At 41.6% G+C, this 22676-nt stretch overlaps 1 protein-coding gene across 5 annotated transcripts in view; it reads right to left on the reverse strand.

Moving 5' to 3' along the window:
- The window catches only part of LOC136866342 (platelet binding protein GspB), a 549318-nt gene that overhangs the window by 24906 nt on the left and 501736 nt on the right, over positions 1–22676 (reverse strand). For all 5 annotated transcript variants that reach the window (XM_067143204.2, XM_067143206.2, XM_067143205.2 and 2 more), the window contains one exon: positions 18515–18602. In XM_067143204.2, coding sequence (XP_066999305.2) covers positions 18515–18602 — 88 coding nt within the window. The remainder of the gene's footprint in view (positions 1–18514; positions 18603–22676) is intronic.

Raw genomic sequence — 22676 nt, forward strand, 5'->3', positions numbered from 1 at the left:
TACCATTTATTGTACCATTCATGAATATATATATGTACAGGAAAGATGAAAGAGGACAGAAAGACACAGATAAATGTGGTTCATACAGGAGCCTCTCCTTTTTCTTGTGTTTTTCTAGCTTTCTTCTTATTCTACACCTCCATATTAAAAACTAGCGGTACCTGTGCAATTGTAAACGAGTTTTAATGAAAAATTAGCTGCCTCTGTGGATCAGCGGTAGAGTGTCGGCCTCCGGATCCCAAGATAGCGGGTTCAAACCCGGCAGAGGTAGTCGGATTTTTGAAGGGCGGAAAAAAGTCCATTCGACACTCCATGCCGTACGATGTCGGCATGTAAAAGATCTCTGGTGACACATTTGGTGTTTACCCGACAAAATTCATTAAATCTCAGCCATAGACGCCCAGGAGAGTTTCGGTTTACTCGGTCTGCCACCTAGTGGGGGCCTAGAGTAAAACGGAACGTCGAAATTGACGAGCAGACAGCCAGATGGCGTCAAATTGAAATGTCTGCACATGGTAGCTGAGGCCATACGATTATTATTATTATTAACGAAAAATTCAACAATTAATACATATTACCAACAGAATGGGCCAAGTTACATGGTAATAATAATAATAATAATAAATAACAAGTGAACCAGGTCTAACATGTTCTACAAACTAAAGGACCAAAATACATTCAATAAAATATATTGGATGTAAATGATTTTTTCAAATATGTTTGTAAGTGTTAATACTCATGATTTTTTCCTAAGCTCATGCACCTTAAACTTTCAGACAGAAAATGTTACCCACTGGGTGAAGAAATTCCCTTGCGGAATTCTGGGAATTTTCTGTTTTTCTCTGAATCCTGAGGATATTACGTTCTCTGGAACCAAGTTTTACGTTTCTAGCGTGTGTGGAATTTTTGTTTCCACTATTACTACACTCTGGCTTCTGTTAATATATAGAATACCTTCTTAATGTCTCAAAGTTTTCCTCAACACTTTCTCGGGGCTTAAAAATGAATCTGCATTTAAACGAAACCTTTAAGCCCATGAAAACTATAGGTTATCTCTTTGATAAAAGGTCTTTCCGAATGGGTAAAAAAATGTACACTGGCCAAAAAAAAAAAAAAAAAAAAAAAAAAAACACCAAGAAGGGGTTGTGCTAGATTAACGAACATTGGTAAGCGTGTTTATATACCTAAAAGATGATGATGTTTCAAATTTCCCGCAAATCGTATTAGTGTGTAAATTGTATGTTACCTGTGAGATTGAACAGAGTGACTGTGAGTGGGTCAAGAATGCCTTTACGACGACGAAGAGGCCACTATCAACAACTCACTGCAGTGAACGACGCCGTATAATAGGGGATGATTTTCCTTCTGCACTATTGCAGAACAACTTCTCAGGAATGTCTCGACTGTGCATGCGTGCTGGCAGCAGTGGTCACGAGAAGGTACGCTTGCAAGAAGACTGAGCTCCGGACGTCCCTGTGGCACCAACGAGAGGGAGGATCACCGTATTTGGCGTATGGCTGTGGCTCATCGGACTGAGTCTGCAGCAGCATTATTTCGAGCGGCAGTTGGCACCACAGTAACGAAATGTTCAAAATTGGTTACTGAAAGGACAGCTCAGAGCCAGACGCCCTGCGGCGTGCATTCCACTTACCCCAAACCACCGCTGTCTGCGACTTCAGTGGTGTCAAGTGAGAGCTCATTGGAGGATGGAGTGGAGGTCCCATGTGTTTTCCGATGAAAGCCGGTTCTGCCTTGGTGCCAGTGATGGCCGTGTGTTGGTTAGGAGGAGGCCAGGTGAGCGCCTGGATTCCACCAGTCTGCGGCATTGACACACTGGACCTACATCGGGAGTTCTGGTCTGGGGAGCAATTTCCTATGACAACAGGAGCACTCTTGTGGTTATCCCACACACCATAACCGCAGATGTGTACGTCCATCTAGTGATTCAACCTGTTGTGCTGCCATTCATGAACAGCACTCCCGGGGGTGTTTTCCAACAGGATAATGCACACCCCCATGCTGCTGTTGTAAACCAATGTGTTCTACAGAGTGTCGATGTGTTGCCTTGGCCTGCTTGATCCCCCGATTTCTCCCCAATCCAGTACGTATGGGACATCTGGACGACAACTCCAGCATTATCCACAACCGACATTAACCGTTCCTGTATTGACCGACTAAGTGCAACAGCCATGGAACTCCATTCTACAAGCCGACATCCAGCACCTGTATGACACAATGCATGCACGTTTGCATGCCTGCATTCAACAGTCATGAGATTACACCGGTTATTAACAGACCAACATGGTAAATTTGCGATGGCTTTTCTTGCATGGATATTAACCTGTAGGCTTGTACCTTTAATCAATTAAAGATATGTTACCTCGACAAATATATTGCCAAAATTTCTGTATTCTACATTCCTTATTTCATGATGTTTGGATTTTTTTTTTCCGCCAGTGCATATGCTTGTGTATTTATGCTGTTCTGCTTATCAACCTAAATCATCCCAACTCGGTCTCGTTGGAAAGAGAATTCCTCTTAATAGTTGAAGACTTTTTAAGTGGAAGCCATTTTGTTTGCAGTTACGACTTAGTTACACAAAAACTTTATTTCGGTCATACAAAACTAATGCAAGATAAATAAATATGTACTAGAGAATACCTGAAAAGGAAAACAATTAATAATGACATGTTTAGTTCTTCTTATCAAAAAACCTGTGAAACAGGCTACAATAGGTCTGCCTTGTCAATACAATTACAACACAAATATATATAACTTATTTAATACTGGTTCCATACATGTTTCAAGAATAAGATCTGTTCTCTTCCTCAACAATCATTGAAGATTTGCAAAATTCTTAAGAATAGACTTACGGTAATTTTTGATCACGTAATTTACATAAAAACTAGCATTCATATTTAAATAAATCTATACTAAAAGTCTTTTCTAAGGGATTTTGGAAATCTTTAATTATCGCTGCGGAAGGGAACATCCCTTGTTCTTGAAACATCTATGAAACCAATATGTATTAAATAAGATATACAGTATATATTTGTATTGTAATTATACTGACAGCCCTGTTTCACAGGTTTTTTTATAAGGGGTACTAGTCAGTATGGATGAAATAGAACCAAGTATGGTCAAGTTTATTAACAGTGTTTAGTTCCTGAAAGATCATCATCACATTCCATCAAATCACTTTTTTTTAAATATGTTATTGATTAATAAAGGTGAATATTATGAACAGGTATAAAAACAATCACGTTAAATTTCAGTGTTCAATGCCGTATTAAGAATGTTGAAATAGTTCTTGAACTTATTTTATTGCACTCCATCTATTGTGCATCCTCTTCTCCGATATGCCCAGTTCAAAACATATTTTTACGGCACCGAACACAGAATTTTAACAAAAAATGTTTTTGTACTTGTTCATAATATTGTAATGCGTAGGCCAGGTAAATGAATGAGTACAGAAACTGGTAGCATTCTACTTCTAAAATTCATTAACTAATTACTAAAACTACACATTACACATACACACACAGGCTTACTGAGCTCACAGCTCATGTCACACAATTACGCAGTTCGTGCTCTCTCTCTCTTTCTACCTCTCTCTCGTATTCTCTCTGTTCATTCACACACTAATTTACACAGACTCCGGTCACTAAAACTACAGTCTCACTCGTTGACCCAGTTGCTTCATTGCCTCTGTCCGAGTCTACGGTTCGCAGCTGCGCACAACAGTCTCGCAGTTCAGGACAATGTTTGGTGTCCACAGTCTGGTAGAACTCCATTCACAGCCCCATGCCAAAATCTTATGTTCTCTTCCATGCTGCACCAGAACACATGTAGTTCTCTTCCAACAGCTGGTCCAAGAGACACAACTCACGACGACAGGCATACAGAACAAGTCCTCAGTTTGACAGACAAGCCGCTCCACAGACTGCCTCACTCAACTCAGGCTGACGCTCACACTCGGCCACTAACTGGCAACTCAACTGTCATGATGGCTCTCAACCGCTCAGCTCACACTGAGCTTGATTCGTAGTGATTCGGACTTACTGAACTCCCTTGACTGTAGCAACCCCTGCTCTCCTCTGCTGAACGGCTGAGCTTTAACTGAACTCATCACTTCTTACCGAGTCCACACACTGAACTGAGCTTTGAAGGCCACTCCTGCCTTATATACACCTGGGCGGCCCTTTGAGATACATCGGTGCCTTGAACTGCGTAGAAATCTCCATATAAAGAAAGTTCTCGACCGGCGGCCTAGGTGTTTCTGCACCCCTCGAGATCTCCAACGACACAGCGGCCAATGACGGCACTTGCAGCGATATCTGACCAATATGCTACGGCCCTCTCCCACAAGGCTCCGGTGTGGTGACGTCGCATGGTTTACACGCGCTGGCCTCGCCCAACGGTGGAGAATGAAAATGACAGATGGATGGAGAGGCCATGCACACTGCAATATTCAACCACTCTTTATTAATAATATTACAATAAAAAATGTAAAAAGTGATTTCATAAAATCTGATGATATTCTTTCAGGAACGAAACGTGCCATTCTGTTACTAATTAATTGTGTTCATTTTCAGGTTTTTTCTAGTTTTTTATAAATCTTGCATTAGTTTTGACAGGCTGCACAATGGGTGAATATTATATATAAAGATAGGCAGGGCAAACTAGCTTCTCAAGGGGTGATAAGAACTGGGATTGGTGTGGCATGAATCCATCTAAGAAAATGACAGTGTGTGAAGATGTGGAGTTTGTCCTTCGTATCTCCATGATTCTTTCATTAATGGTTCCCTCTATGACACCTAGTACAGTCCCAAGCAATGCAGCTGGTGGGCTTTATTTCTCAAAGGGCTTTAACCACCTTAAAGGTTGACACAGTCCTCTGCTTACTGATGTAAAATACTTAAAATATAACATCAAAGTGAATGCTATGCCTTTAAGCTTTAAAATCAATTACTGAAGTATGCATCATTAGAAATATGGAGCGGAAGTGATTGGTGCCAATATCCAAAATACAGTGTGCAGTACAGCCTTCTTATGAATAATCATTTATAACATCAAAAATATTGTCTGAGAGATGAAGCTTTTACTATCTGTTAAACTAGTAATACATTCTTTTTCTGGATTTGACCAAGCTGTTATTTTATATACCTTATGTACAGATTGCTGACATTTGGAATACACTACAGTATTCTCTATCTAGCCAACATGTATCCTAGTGTTAATAAATTTGATCATATTGGTTCTATTTGATCCATACAGACTGGTATTACTTAGTGAAGTCCTGTGAAACAGGGCTGTAAATAGGTCCGCCTTGTCAATACAGTTTCAAGAAATGACCAGTTCTCTTCCTCAGCAATCTTAAAAAGGTTCCAAATTAATAAGACTTTATCCTAAAACACTTGTCGTGACAGACAGGATTGAGCTTATAGGTGAGCTCTTAGGAAAAGTCAGATTGGTTGGAAGGTTGGTTGGATCGTTCCCGAGCGGTTGGAACGTATAGGTTGGGAAGTTTCAACTAAGGTGCAGATCAGGAGGAAAGTCGACGAAGTGGATTCCCACGAAGTTAATATATTCTGATACTGAAGGTTGACTACAATATGTACACTATGTACAATATAAAATAAAGACTTATGTTGGCAAGTCTTGAGCGAGAAGTCTGTCTACTAGTCGTCCGTTGAAGTATATAATACTTATTATTATTATTACTGATTGCGTAATCGTCCTACCGACCGGCAGGGATTCTGCTGACAACTGGTCCGCGAAGTGAATAGTAGAAGCCCTGAATAATGGCTTCCTTGCCTTTATATAGCCTCCGGGGCCAACGCCCAATGTTCTAGAAGTTTGTCGTAACCTGCGTATGTGACTGCCTCACTTTCCGTGATTCTGGCCAATCAGAGCCCGTATCCAAGAGACCTTTCTAGTATATTCTACTGCGTCTATGCGGCTGAACCATGCCCTGTCAACATGAGTCACTTCCTGTATGACAAACTTCTCTGCTACTCAAGATTTCCTAACATGTACGAAACATGATTTCCACTCTTAACTGACTATTCAGTTCCATGAATATAATTATTTTACATCTTTTAATTATTATCAGGTACGCCCATTAGGTATGCTTATACCTGACTCCTAGCCTCTTATGACAGGCTAATTCCTAATACATCAGGTACAGCTATTCCTCCTACGTTCCCTGGGTTCGATCCTCGGAGGGAATAGCAGTCCTGGGTTCAAGTCCCTGGGAGGACACGACACCTCCCTCCCCTAGGGAGAAATGAATGCAAACATCTCTTGCATTCATTTCGCTACTCTCAAACTGTATTCTTTACAGCTTATGAATTACAACCTTTTGGAGCTTACTCTCCTACTAGTGGGACTACGCTGTGCCAATATCTCTTCCGGTAACACCCTTGATTCCGGTGTTTCTATTAATTCTAACTCTGATTGCAAATCAGGCTTACTGGGGGCCCTTCCAGTAGCCCTGTGTTGCTTAAATTGGACGGTAATGTCTTCGTCCGATACCCTTGCCTTACTGTTGGCAGTAATTACATTTTGATAGATACAGAGATTGGGGCAGCGTTCCTTGTAGTCCTCAATACACTTGGGTTTATGCTTACAACTTTTACAACAGCCACAACAACAACACAATATTACTATCATTATGGTTAAAACACTCCAAGTTACAATTTGGTACACACTTACATATTTTAACGCTATATTATGCTTGAGTTCAGTCTCTTGCTGTTGCACTAAGCGTTCGACTTCGCTTACTTTCTGACTTGTCCATTTCAGATCGTTTACATGATTTAATAAGTTACCTACAGTCACTTTGTTTAACTCAGGAATCTCACTGAGTTTTATATTATTATAACTTGATTCACAACAATCATATTCCAACGCAATTTCTGGTATAATGTCCTTTTTCATGGTGGAGTTTATACTCCCAGAACTTTGTATCTTACTATCTACAGAATATACAGTACACAATTCCATGAAACTTATTATACCTAGGCCATATAATTTTACATCACTAGTAGACTCTTTACAAATGCATGTCACTTGGGTTTCATTAGGGGATATGTAAATGTATTTATTATCATTCACAGGGATCCAAGTGAGCTCGAAAATTGGCAATACCCTCTTTTCACAATCTTCGGGAAGGTGATTTACACCTGTTAACAAACTGATTATACAAGGTCTCTTGGTAATTACATTTCTTAGAGGAAAATTATTTTTACACAACCTTTGATTGTCCTCTATTAATTTGCACTCTTGCACTTGTTCCTTACCTAGTTGTGCGTAAGTTTGCTTCTCTTTGTCTAAGATTACATACTCCTTTTCTTCCTGTAGGTATACAAAATGGTTGGGATTGTTCTTTATTTTCGTAGGGAAGGGAACACATTTATACAGGGAATATTTAATTCCGTTTGTCAATGGAAGCTTTAAAATATATACCAAAGAGTCTTTTGTTAGGTACACGCTCACTGTTGAAATTTGATATGTGAGATACCCATAACTTTCTCTTATCTCTATTGGCAGGTCATAACCTTTGGGAAATTCCCCTTGTACCTTCTTGTAAGCCTTTAAGGTATCATCTGGACTAAGTATTCGTACTTGTACTAGTCCTAACCGAGCATTTATAATACTATCTAAAATTATTTGATAGTGCTCATGCAGCTGAAGTAACACACCTTGTAATTCAATCAGGTGCTGAATTAACAATATCTGCAATTCCGAATGTCGGAAAGCCTCTGAAAATTTGCTTAAGTTGCCCACAATTTCCACTGAAATTATCTCATTCACGGTAATATCATTCCGTGTGTTGATAACACTAACATGTCAAATAGTGTCCTAGTTATGGTATCTACTACGTGGATTAATTCACGTTTATCTCGCCTGCCTTTCATGTCTGTCTATCCCTTTGAAAAATCCTATTGTATCCCTTATCCCAAATGAGGAAAGCAACGGAAGCTATCTCATGCTTCTTGCTCTAGCGCGCCTCTTCGATGGCATTTAGGCCGTCTACAGTAATTACGGTGGACCCTTCGAGGATCCAATCAGCCTTCGGGCTGAATACTCAACACATCTACACGAACCCATCTATTACATGTCAATTCCTTCCTTGATATAGTGCACAAAATTGTGTCCGATTTAAGTCCTCATGGCTACCATATACAATTCAGATAACCGATTTAATTTTACTAATCACTGCCGCGTACAGTTCTGTTTCTCTCTTCTTTTCGAAGTACACGCCTGCTGGCTTGCTGGATGGGTTATCTCAAAGTCTAACGGTGCTGTCTTATCAACATCAAAGTCGCTGTCTCTGACCGCTTACTGGACAACATGCATGCTTGGCCGTGCTGGCCCGCAAGTCAATACATCTTATCTTCTGGCAATGCTGACATAACATTGTCTTACGCTTGTCTTACGTTTAAGTTAGATAATCTCAACACTAAGGTGTTAATACAATAGGTCATCACTATTCCTTTCCAAATGACATTTGAGTAACTCTACGGGGCTTATTGTTTATACTGACCACACGCTCGCTTGCGGAGCCGTGGGTCGCGGGTTCGATTCCATCCTATGAGTATGGTATTCAACTCATTTCTCATCTCACGGCAATCTTCGGTATCATGAGTTCTGAGTTCGCAAGAACCTTTTCCAATATGCTATTGGATGCAGATTATGGTTCTTCTTACCTGGCTTATCCATAAGCACTCAGGTAACTACCCGCCTTACGGGGTCTTCTCAAGGGGTGACTCCCGGCCAAAGGGTAGCTCACCTTCTGCCTTCAACATCCTCTGATAGGAGACATAGCGTTGCCGGCCCAGGGTAACGGCTATGTAATTTGAAGGTCAGAATTTTACCTTGAGGGTAACGTCTTATGGGACATACATTCCCCAGTTATTCGCTGTGCGCAGAGTGGCACAGAGTAACCGTGCATGGAACTTGATCTAAGGTGTAAGATTTCGTACCCAGGAATGATGGATACTTCCAATGTTTTATGCAGAGTGGCATATGATGCCTTGGTATGGATTCATTATAATTCATGTCCACAGTATGACTTTTCTTTCTAACAACAACAACAAAACCTGGTTGTAGTTCACAACCTTTCTCTAGGTGGGTTTCTGCGCTTGCAGATATCACACCTCCTTGAGTAGCCACCGGCTCAATGGTGACATACCCCAGGTGGAATCCGTCCCAAGGGATTCACACCTCCCATAGGGCGCCCACACTTGTGCTAAGACAAAATGCAAGGTCGCTCCCTATGAGGATCCATTTGTCGCCTCCTACGACAAGCTGGATCGGCTGTGGTGCTATTCTGGTATACAGGACTACTTATGTTGATCCCCGGCACCACACGGGGTTTTTCCGTGTGCCTTACTACAGGACTCATTCTATTCCTTCCTTCGTGAGAGTTCAATACACGTGTATTTGACCGTATTGTTTAATTTCTTAACACCGATTTGTGACTCTGTGACTGTACCTATTCGCAATTTCCTACCTTTCATATTAGTGATTTTTGTGTAGCCTTTTCTCTATCCTGCCCGTTCAATAAAATACTATGCTGCGTATTAGCAATGTTCCTATTAACTCTGAACTAAATTGTAAGCCTTCTGCTTTTACTACATGAGTGAGCCTTGTGCTCAGCTCAAGACCTCGTGGGTCAAGTTTGGCGAGGGTTGACATCTAGACTCACAGCCTCGCCACTGTGGTCTTTCTGACGGGTACTGAGGATCGTGCACTGTTTGACGTCCCGTACCAATAATCCTTGGTTCTGGAATTTCTAGGTTAAATTTCTAACATCGGTATCCCTAATTTGGCACGTGACTTGACAGGGTATTTCATACTAACCTTATCAGCAGTCATCGAAAGTTTACAATGCCGTTGAGGTAAAGGGAGTGTGTTTACCGCGGCCGAAATCAGAACCAAATACAACTATTTATGCCCGCTTCTAATCAATATAGAGCTTCAATCTATTTTTATGGACAGTGGTCCGTTTTCCTCGCTTATTCAGCTCCAGTGTGCAGTTCACACCATTTACCCTTATGACCTTATAGGGGCCTTGATATGGTGGCGATAATTTTGATTTGCTACGCCCTCGTCTTAGAGCATCATTACGGAGCAATACTAGGTCTCCTTCCTTAAAGGAAACTTCGTTCTGTGATTCATCGTACCTACACTTCTCTTGCTCTTTACTCTTAATTAGAGTTTTCCTGGCTATTTCGTGACTCTCCTGGAGTCGTTGTGTTAATTCTTCTACCACATGCTGATATTCATTGTAAGTTGGCTCAGGTTTTCTCTGTAGTACGCCTGGAATATTAGCCTTTCTTCCGAATATCAATTCAAATGGTGTGTAACCAGTGCTAGTATGTTTGGTAGTATTATACACAAACATAGCCATTGGGAGATACTTATCCCAGTCATTCTGAGAGCTACACACATAATGTCTCAGAAATTCACCTAGCACTCTATGTGACCTTTCTAAACTTCCGTTTGATTGTGGACGGAAGGCGGCTGTGTGTACCTTCTTAATCCGTAGGGTTCGACACAGTTTCTTAAACATGTCCGCCATGAAATTCGCACCTTGATCTGTTAAGATCGTTCCTGGTATTCCAAAAATACTGATCACACTATTTATCAGCGTTCTGGCTACTGTTTCTGTGGTCTGATCTGGCATTGCACTCACGACCAGGTACTTCGATAACTGGTCCTGACAGGTGAGTATATATCGATTGCCGGCCTCTGTTAAGTCTAGAGGGCCTACGATATCTAATGAGACCTTGTCAAACACTGTCGCTGGAGTGTCTGTTATTACCATTGGGGCTTTCACTTCTGGCCCGGTAATCTTATTCTTTTGGCACGAAGGACATGAACGAATATAGTTTTCTATGTCCTTGTGCATCCCATCCCACTGGATGTGGTCTTTCACCCTAGCATACGTCCTGGTAATGCCTTGGTGACCTCCGACCAGCGAAGCATGCGCTTCTTCGATTATGTCTCGTTTTTCCTGCTCTGTTAGCTCAGCTTTTGATTTGCTAGTAGCAGGCGTTCCTACCTCATTCTCAGGCTCTGTCACCTCTACCGAAGCGTCCTCGGATTCAGAGCTGAGTCTGTCTGTCTGCTTACTTTCCCCGTTCGACCTCATGTTAGGAGTCGACGTCCTTTCATTACTTCGTTCCTCATTGCCTGCCATGTCTAGCTCTTGGCCTTCAGAGCTAACTATTCTCACTTCCTGTTCAGAGGTAGCAGGAATTCTACTTAGAGCATCTGCGTTGCAATTACGCTTGCCCTCCTTATACACGATATCAAAATCGTATTCGGCTAACTTAAGCCTGAATTTCAATAGCCTAGAAGATGGGTCTCGTACACTGAAAACCCACTTTAATGGTTTATGGTCGGTCACAACTGTGAAATGACGTCCAAACAAATAAGGACGAAAATATTTCACACCGAATACAATGGCCAATGCTTCTCTTTCAGTGGTACTGTAGTTTCTTTCTGCTTTATTTAGTGTCCTACTAGCATACGCCACCGGTAAATCCTTGCCTAGCGGACCCTGAGACAGTATAGCACCTAGCGCTTCCCCACTTGCGTCTGTGGTTAGAATGAATGGCTTCTCAAAGTCTGGGTACTGCAAGACTGGTTTTTCAATAAGTTTCTGCTTCAGTACCTGGAACGCATGTTCCTGCTGTTCTGTCCACACATACGGTACGTCCTTCTTTAGGAGCTCGTACAGTGGCTTCGCTATCTTACTATAATTAGGTATGAACCTACGGTAATAACCTGACAACCCTAAAAATCCCTTCAACTGTTTCGTAGTAGTGGGTTGTGGAAAATCCCTCACTGCTTGGGTTTTCCTCTCATCGGGTTGGACTCCGTCCTTCGTAATGACGTGACCTAGGAATGTGACTTCAGTTCGTAAGAACTCGCACTTGTCCGGTCCTAATTTTAAGTTGGCTTCTCTTAGCCGTTCCAATACGTCTCGTAGCTTCTGGTTATGGTCATCTATCGAGCTACCATACACGATGACGTCATCTAAATAACAGAGGCACTTTATGCCTTCTAGGCCTGTTAATACGGTTTTCATTAACCGCGTGAACGTCGCGGGACTGTCCTTGAGCCCCATGGGCATTCTTAAGTACTCGTAATGCCTCCCTAGTGCAGAGAATGCGGTCTTTTCTCTGTCTTCTGGCTTCAACATGACCTGATGATAGCCATGCGCCAAATCCATGGTGGAAAAGTATCGGGCCTTTCCTAAAGCATCTAATATCTCCGTAATTAACGGAAGCGGGTACGCTGTACCGATTGTAATGCGGTTGAGCTCACGAAAATCAACTACCAGACGGTACTTTTGCTTCCCAGAGGCGTCCATTTTCTTGGGGATCAAAAGTATGGGCGAGGACCACGGAGAAGTAGAAGGAGCTATAATTTGATCATTTAACATTTTATCGATTTGTCTACCTATCTCCTCTTTCTGGGCTTCGGGCAATCTATATTGCCGTAAATGTATGGGAGGTTGATCCGCGGGTGTCGGAATGGCATGTTGCAGCACATCCGTGTGCGTCAACTTATCACCTTCCAAGTAAAACACATCTTGGTAGGCGGTACAGATCGCACATATCTCTTCGCGATCTTTAGGCGCTAAGTGGTCTAAACGCAACTGTTCTCGCAGTCTTTGAGCCCTGGACTTGGTGACGGGAGACCTGATCTCCACTTCTTCACCACTGACATTATTATTATTATTGCCATTCCTTGAGTGCTCTTGCGTTCCGCTGCTTGTTCTAGATAAGGCGGCTCGCTCGACCTTATTTACTACAGTGGGTGATTCAGCTGTCTCTTTCCCTACAGCATGAAGTTCTACCACTGGACTCAATAATCTCCAAGCCTTATCAGTAGTATTCAACATACTGACAATAGCCGTGTAATCTTCCGACTTGGTCAAGCACTCTGCTAAGTAAACGCCCGGTCTTACTTCTTGCTTTTCAACAAGGCCTTCGGCATTATTCTTATCTACTTCGATAGCCACTATCTTTTCGGTTCGGGGTTCCAAAGTGACCCATACGGCTTCTCGTGCACCAAAGGGATATTTCTTTCCTGCTATTAGCGCATAACCGTCCTGGTAATTTAATATGCTATTATGCAGGATATCCTTCCCAATGATTCCATCTTGCTTCAGATTGAAATCATTGTCTACCAGGTGGAAATCTAGGATTTTTCCTCCTATCGGGATTCGAACTTCCCCCTTCGTGAATACTACGTCTCCACTGATGCCTTTCAGCTGGAGGATCTCCTTTCGATTCACGAAAACGTCCTTAGGTGCACACTTTTCCTTAATGAGAGATACATCACTACCTGTATCTATTAAAAATCTAGTAGGGATCTTCTGACCGGCTAAACCTATTAAGATTGAGCCTTCTGTCTTAGCTAATTCTGTTGTGGCGGGACTTGATACCTTCGGGGTTGTCACAGCAGTCCCTTGCTCGTGACCCCTTATTAGTTTAACGTGTCCCGGGTATTGAACCAACAGTCCTTGCTATCATGAGACCATCGTTTACATATTTTACACCGTGTTTTATTAAGACTATTCGGCTTGTCTTGGGTGTTTTGTGTTACACCAGCCTGAGTTACAACCTTACGACCCTTTCCTTGAGGGCTTACTTGTGCCTCTTGGCCTTGCTTGTTCTTTCCTTGAGGGTTAACTTGAGCCGTTCGGCTTAGCTTGGCGGTGCATTGCCACCGCAAATGGCCTTGCCTCCCACAGGCATAACACCGCTTACGAGTGCGTCCACGGTCCTTATTTCGTCGTGGGCACTCGGGCCTCTTATGGCCCACTTCATTGCACTCATAGCATCGTATGACGGGCTCAGATGGCCCCTTACGATTTCCTGCTCCCTGCGCATGCTGGGATTGTACCCTGATTGGTACTTTCGTAGACCTGACTATCCTTACTTCCCCGGTAGTAGGTTTCTCTTGGTCTTTTAATTTCCTTCTACATTCTCGCTCCTTGTGGCCTAGCCTTTTGCAGTACGTGCACTTAGGAGCCGGTGTGTCGGACTTGGTTCTTGGCCGTTCGCACTCTTTTGCGATATGGCCCTCTTGCTTACAGTTGAAGCAAGTTACTAATACGTTTCGGGATTTACCTTGCTTATTTCCCGTTGCCTGACGTCGCCCTAAATTGCCCTTAAGGCTGCCCTTTGTAGGCACTACCTGCCAACCTTCCTTACGAGGGGTTCTAACCGGTTGTGGCTTGTACAGGGCTTCACGCTCTTCCTGAGAGAGCAGTAATGCCTCTTCCTGCCTGGCTGTACTTACAGCCTCTTCGAACGTTCTAGGATCTCTGTCTTGCACCTTGTGCTGGATCCTCCTATTTCGGAGCCCTTGAGTGAAACCGGCTATTGCTATTTTAACTATAATTCGGCGCTGATATTCGCGGCCTTCTATCGGTTCTTCCTCTAAGATCGCGTTTCTGAACATGACTACTATTTCTTCGACCTCGTGAGCCCATTCCGCGACGGAATTCTTAGTCCCTTGTTTGGATTGAAATAGTTTGCACAAATATAGTTCAAACGTACCTTGTTTTCCATAATATTCCCATAACGCGTTCTTTGCGTTCCTCCAATTTATGATATCCCCCCGTGATAGTAACTTCTCGCGAGCTGGACCCGTTATTTTCGTTAGGATGTATTTAAAGAATAATCCTTTCTCATTAGGTCTTACCATGCAATGTGCGGCTTCTACATTTGCAATAAATTCGCGGAGGCGTTCCGGCTTACTGCCGTCAAATTCATGACCGATTAACTTATGGCCTTCTGATGCCGATATAAACAATCGTTCCTCTGCATGCACACTACCCGTATCCGAACCTGCGTCACTGACATTATCTACCAGGTTACCTGTCACATTTGACTCTGCCATTATAGAAGAGAAAATTATAAGCACTCACCCTTAAGGTTGATCGGTGCTGAAGATGGGCTGGATCCTCGGTCTCTGGACGCTGTCTGCTACTGCGCGCTGGGCTGGCTCAGTAGGCTGCTGTCGTGCTGCTGGCACCTCTCACTGGAACGGGAACTCTGCTGGGCCGTTACTTCTTTCTTGAGCTAAGCCTCTTCTGCGGGGCTTTCAAATAAATCGTCTCCTTCTCTGCTGAGGTTGTCTGCTTCCCACCCCACACCTGCACACCAAAAATTTTTGTCTTCTGTCGTGACAGACAGGATTGAGCTTATAGGTGAGCTCTTAGGAAAAGTCAGATTGGTTGGAAGGTTGGTTGGATCGTTCCCGAGCGGTTGGAACGTATAGGTTGGGAAGTTTCAACTAAGGTGCAGATCAGGAGGAAAGTCGACGAAGTGGATTCCCACGAAGTTAATATATTCTGATACTGAAGGTTGACTACAATATGTACACTATGTACAATATAAAATAAAGACTTATGTTGGCAAGTCTTGAGCGAGAAGTCTGTCTACTAGTCGTCCGTTGAAGTATATAATACTTATTATTATTATTACTGATTGCGTAATCGTCCTACCGACCGGCAGGGATTCTGCTGACAACTGGTCCGCGAAGTGAATAGTAGAAGCCCTGAATAATGGCTTCCTTGCCTTTATATAGCCTCCGGGGCCAACGCCCAATGTTCTAGAAGTTTGTCGTAACCTGCGTATGTGACTGCCTCACTTTCCGTGATTCTGGCCAATCAGAGCCCGTATCCAAGAGACCTTTCTAGTATATTCTACTGCGTCTATGCGGCTGAACCATGCCCTGTCAACATGAGTCACTTCCTGTATGACAAACTTCTCTGCTACTCAAGATTTCCTAACATGTACGAAACATGATTTCCACTCTTAACTGACTATTCAGTTCCATGAATATAATTATTTTACATCTTTTAATTATTATCAGGTACGCCCATTAGGTATGCTTATACCTGACTCCTAGCCTCTTATGACAGGCTAATTCCTAATACATCAGGTACAGCTATTCCTCCTACGTTCCCTGGGTTCGATCCTCGGAGGGAATAGCAGTCCTGGGTTCAAGTCCCTGGGAGGACACGACACACTCTATTTACACTCACAAGATGAGTAGACTCATCACTTCCCGTTACACAGTGCAGCGACAGCACAGGAATGCCCGCACATCGCAATTCAAGTTCATGCTTAGAACATGTATTAAGTGTTGATCTGTCACTCGAACTGTTCTCGAGTTGAAAAGTGTTACTTCGGGGTATAATTCTCGTAATGCCTCCACATGTGTACATGGAAGAGGAAAGGGTATTTATGTACAATAATTACGTGAAAACCGAGTCTTGCAGGGAACTCATTAGGTGATTTGTAACACAATTTCCAGGTGTATGCCCTCCACATAGAGAGAACGTGTGGAAACTCGTTAACAAAATGAGAGGAACTGGTTCTTTACTTGACAAGAAGCAAAGTGTTAAAAAACATGTACTTAACACGGAAAAAGTAAATGAAATCGCAGAAAGATTAGAACAAACGCCTACAAACAAGAAGCCAGGGTTTCGAAGAGCTCAGCATGGCGGGCTACAAAAATGCTAAACATATCCAGAGAGTGATAGCCTCAATTACGGAAGACGAACTTATGCGCGTGAATCGGAGTTTCCTAAGACAATGCCAGAAATGTGTGGATGCGGGAGGAGAACATTTCCAACATCTCCTGTCATAAGGTACAAGCTTATTTTCTTAATTCTTACTTCCTTCATTTTAATTGTTACCTCATCTCGTGCACAGATAAAGTGAGCGAAGTGCTCAACGAGCGGGGAGTGATGAGACAATGGAAGGCAGACAAGATGGGCCAACCAATGAGAGAAACTCACTGTATCCAAGAAGATCTATTTTAGAGCTGGCTTACATAAAATGAATAACTTCACCATACAAAAATGAGAGGAAGAATTGATGGCTCTAGAGTCGCGCGTAGAATATAGGCACATTTTAGTTTTTGCAGACTAACAGTTTTTATTATACCATGGATGGTATGTCAACATTTTAAAGAATCATTTTGTAGAATACAGGTACATAGGATTTTAAGGAAGATCACAAGAAACATAACAGAGGGGAACTGTTGCAATACCGTGCAAGTTTTTAGTGTGAGTACTTACTTTAGTGTAAGTAGTGTGTTTTAGGATCAAGTCTTATGAAGATTGATGAGGAAGAGAACTGGTCGTTTCTCAAAACATGTTCAATGTAATATGTAATAAATAAGTTACATATATTTGTGTATGTAATTGCATTCTATTCAGTGATGTATCCTTACTCGATTCACATGTAGTAGTAGTAGTAGTAGTAGTAGTAGTAGTAGTAGTAGTAGTAGTAGTAGTAGTAGTAGTAGTAGTACAGGGCTTTCAAATTAATGTGCTGCTGGCTGCAGAGAGTGAGTGAGCACTCCCAGTTAACACAGTGATCACCTGCCATTAAGTAGGCTGAGTGTTGACTAAAGACAAATGTTCCCTCTTCCCTTCTGTCTCTAGTTCAATCTGCTGCCTGATTTGGGATGATTAGATGACTTAACACAGAAAGAGCATATATTTCAGTGAAAAATGTATTTTAAACTTTATTTTGCTAATCAGAAAAGGGACTTTATCACAATATTTCCTAATCCACTATCAAGAAGTGCTATCAAAATACTGATAAGGAAATTTGAATCCACAGGTTCAGTGCTCCATAAAAAACACAGATGGATATGCACAGCAATAACACAAGAAAAGGGAGATGAAACCAATGTTTGTATGGCGCATTCCCCACAGAAATCACTTCCCAAAGTTGCACAATGATATCTCTTTAGGCTATGCACATAAGGCTACCAAACTGTGTGCCTAAAACCATATAAATCAACCCAAGTTCAAGCACTGAAACCTGAAGACCTGCCTTCCCAAGGGCAATTTTGAGAGTATGGGGTCTTTTGGTGTTCTAGAAGGATTATCAGCCCAATATTTTTTTATGGAGACTATGAATTCGGAGAAATGTACTGCACAAATTTTTAGTATGTTTTTCATAGAGTTATTTGATGAAGAGCATAGTTACTTGATGAAGAGTGAGATTACTGTAATGTTCAACGTGAGATTGAAAGGATTTCTCTTGCAACATGTTTTTCTGAACATGTTAAAACGTTATATGTTTAGGAAAACAAGGCTACCACTTCCAGCACCTTCTGTAAGATAAGCATGTTGAGTAGTAGTAGTCTGTGTAGGACCATCACATCCAAAACAGTCTGTACCCCTAGGCCACTCACTATGTCAATTGGCAGCATTTTAATTTGAAAGCCCTGCAGTAATAGATCCACCTTAGAAATAATACTCTAATGTACCAGAAACATTGGCATGTAAGATACATAAAACAACAACATGGTCCAGCTTAGAAAAAAAGAACTTAATAGAAGACTGTATTTTCAATTGATACAATAACAACAAAGAATGTGCATGAAATGAAGACATGAAAGTAACTCAATGAATGTGATTACCTGACATCAGATTACGCAATAAAATACATACCATGCCTGGATTTGACTTCTGGACTAGCACTGCGGGCTGATAACTCCTCATTCACTTCTGGAGTTGTTGGCAAGGGGCTCCCAGCAATCTGAAGACAGAGGCAAATTGTTCAATCCAAAAGAAGATAGAGACAAACAAATGTTTTAAGGTAAGACATGAGGGTACTCGGGTGATAAGAGAGTCAATCCTACAGGCATATATGGAGAATGTGATTACCAAAAAATTTTATAACTTGTATAAGAAGAAAATAGGAATGAACTATAATATTTGTCAAAGCATTAAAACCAGCCTAAGAGAGTCAATCAGAAAAGCAGATTCAATCTCTATCTCCTCTGATAATTTAATGTGATACAAAAGCCAGCAAGCTTGCAGTTTTATAGACTTTTGATATCATGATCATAGTCAAAATCTAGGCTCTAGTGATGTCTACTGTAAAATCTAGGATTCTTCTATGAGATACAAGATAAGGAAAGAAGAGAATGAAGATGTTATCTAATGTTAGGGCCAGGTGCTTCCCTAGGTCTAAAAATGTCAGGATCTCTCAGGGTGAGGGAGTGACAATAAATGTTTAAAAGCCTTAAAACTGAAACAATCATGATATAAAGATTGTTAAATCTGAACGTAAGTGAAGGTTGAAAGATTGGTGTTCAACAGATATTGAAATGATATATTCGTGTTCGTAGTTGAAGGCCAAGCAGAATCAGCATTGATATATACGGGGAGGGATAAAATTTGGTAATGGTGCAGTAATTGCAATCCTGTATGACGCATAGCTTATTGGTGATGTTCCCGGTAGAAGAACATGCAGACATGACATCATAGAGCAATTATGCTAACAGGGAGAAAGTGACAAGAGTGGATTTTGATATGGTTCATAGTAGGAGAGAATGTTTTCGGGTTTGCCAAATGTAAATGCAGGGCACTTAGGGAGAAAATCTAAGTAAGCCTAGGATAAAAGAAGATTGAATGCTTATTTTAAAAATGTCATCATTTTGTGGAGATTAAGATGATAGATAATTAAGGTACACTATATCTTACAGTGATAATCTGCACTCATTTATTGTATAGTATATGAAAGTGAAATATGAAATTGCCAAGAAAATATATGAAAAACTTGTACAATTAACATTGTAAATAAACTTCTTCAAAACAATTCATTGCATGACTGCTCTATTTTTACTTTTACTGATTGTTTTGGTAAAAACAAACAGTTTCACTCTCTCCCTACCTCCCTACAATAACAGAAAAGGTGAAGAATTGTCAAGCTGTAAATGACAAGTTAGTACATGAACTTATAATGCACCTTATCCTTTATTTGTGCATTTCCCAGTCCCTATGGACAAGACATAAACAGATAATATATGGACAATGAAAAAGAAAATGAGAGAAGAATAGAACATAGAAATTTAGAAATCGGCGGCGCCTCGAACAGAAGACGCTGGCGTGCAAGTCAGGTACGCTGATCAGTAGACCAGTGGTGCTAAGGATAGTCACATGCAAATTGTCGACTGGCATTCAGACTGTTAAGTTTAATGGAACTTTTTTTTTTTTTTTTTTGCTTTACGTCGCACCGACACAGATAGGTCTTATGGCAGCGATGGGACAGGAAAGGTCTAGGGATGGGAAGGAAGCGTCCATGGCCTTAATTAAGGAACAGCCCCAGAAATCACAGAAAACCATCTTCAGGGCTGCCGACAGTGGGGTTCGAACCCACTATCTCCCGGATGCGAGCTCACCATTTTCTTGTTAAATAAGGGCCAATGACAAAAAAACCCCGGATATCCACACGAATGAAATCGGTAACCCCATAGCTGTGGTCTCTCTTTGTGAGTTTGGTTGCTTGAAAGACCTGGGGCTGGTATTCACTCCCCAGACAATATTGCAGTCACTCTGTTTGTTCAAGAAAACTCTTGCTGGTGAGGGCCTAACTCAGGTTATTGTAAGAGGCACAGGTTCCAGAGAGTGAGGAAATATATTTACCCCAGAAGGCAAAGCTGAAAGGCATCGGCCATTCGATGTAAAATAATATAAGTGAAAACTGGAGATAATGTTGGTAAGTGGGTTTGATATGCACAGCAGTGGTAATTCTGCAGTCAAGGCAATAGTGGTTGATATTAAGAATAGTGATGTGGGAGAGGTTTGCTGTATGGAATGTATATTGTAACTGGATTCAAGGTGGCTTGGGTCAGTGTTACAGGAAATTGCTGTCGATGCAAAGGTAATTCCAAAAATAAGGTCTCCTATTTTTTTATAAATAACAGGGGTTGTATTAGCCAATTCCTCAATTGATATTATTTTACACGACACATATTATGTTGTTGCCCACTTCCACTATGTTAACATTATCAGGGGTTTATATATCAATAAGTTATTATTAATTAATGTACCTTTTCTATATGTAATTGGAACATTATACTTCATTTTTGGTGCTGTTTATTTCCACAATGGTTTACATCATTTTACAGCTTGAACATTTAGCTATTTTTCTACATAATCACCATTTCGGTCGATGCATTTTTCTAGACGCTGTGACAATTTTTGTATGCCCATGTCATACCAGCTCGCCGCCATGCTGTTCAGGAAGTTGTAAGCGGCGCTTCAGGAAGCCTCAGGAACCAAGGTGCAGAGATCATCCAGGGTGATCCGCCGATCTTCATGCGTGATTTGCTCAACCTTCACGACTGTCTCGATAGAAATTGACAGTCTCCCACTCCTTTGTTTGTTTGTCATGAATTTCAGTCCGACCGGCTGCAAACTCTCTACACCACTCATGAACATTTTTGACATCCATGCACGACTTGCCGTACACTTCCGTCAATTGGCGATGGATTTCAAATGGTTCAGTACCTTTTGCGTTCAAAAACTGAATAACTGCGCGCACTTTGCACTTGGCGGTAACTTCCAACGGGAGTTCCATTCTCAATGCCTGCCAAGCCAAGACTGAGTGCCTCAGCGCAGCATGTGTATATTTATATGTGAGCACGGGAAACACTCTTCACAATATTGTGAACAACAGGCAGATGAACAGAGTTCTGTATTTATAAAAAACTAGGAGACCTTATTTTTGGGATTACCCTCGTAAATCTCCACCAGATTAGGGACTGGAGAGACCTGGAAGCAACCTTTCTTAAGTTTTTCCATGGAGGTATGACACAGAAGGATGCCCATAGAACTGGCACAGATCTTATCAAACTTCAGTCGATTCAGGTACATTCTTCTTCCTGTACTTGGTTCCAATCCACTCCTCTATGTTCTAGATCTTGTTTGACTTGTTTGATCCATCTCCTTCGAGGTCTGCCTCTAGGTCTTTTGCCATCTTAAAGTTTTCCCCAACCATTCCTTAGCTACTGAGCAAGAATCCATTCTCATTCCTATGTGGCCATACAATTTCAATCTTGATCTCATTATGGTATCACATAACGATTCTCTTATTTGAATTTCTTGGTGAACGCTCTCGTTGCAGACCTTATCTCTCCCGGGTTTTTTTAACACTGTCCGGAGGAATTTCATTTCTGCAGCTTGGAGTCTACTTTTATCTCTGCCTGTGATGATACAAGTTTCAAGGCCATAGGTTGTTATGGGCAAGAAGTAAGCTTGATAAACTGTTTGTTTGGCTAGTATTGGAATCTGGCTGTCCCAGAGAAGGCTTCTAACCTGACGGTAAAGGACAGCTCCTCTTTGAACTCTGATTTCAGCATTTGATCGATTATCTTCAGTCAGGACACTACCGAGGAACTGGAAGTAGTTAACTTCTTACAATTTCTGTCTGTCTACTGTGATATTTGCTCCTGACTTTTGTCTGTTGGGTGTCATAACAACTGTTTTCTTAAAGCTGATTTTAAGTCCAAATTCCTTAAAATGACAATTCCAAGCATTAATCTTTCCTCATTACCTCCCCAAATCACCACATCATCTGAAAATGCAAATGCCTTGAATGCACTCTTCTTGTTGTGCTGTTTCACTCTTTTCATTATCTCGTACATCACTGTGATAAATAGTAGAGGTGACAAAGTGCTGCCTTGTTGCACTCTTTACTGGTTACAAACCAGTTGGAATAGCCATTTCCTATCCTAACACTGTTCCACATTAACAACATTCCATATGATGCTGTGTAGGCTTTTCGGCTTATGCCGTGTCAAGAAAATAAGGTGAAAGCCTTTCT

Source organism: Anabrus simplex, chromosome 3, assembly GCF_040414725.1.
Source record: "Anabrus simplex isolate iqAnaSimp1 chromosome 3, ASM4041472v1, whole genome shotgun sequence".
NCBI lineage: Eukaryota > Metazoa > Arthropoda > Insecta > Orthoptera > Tettigoniidae > Anabrus > Anabrus simplex.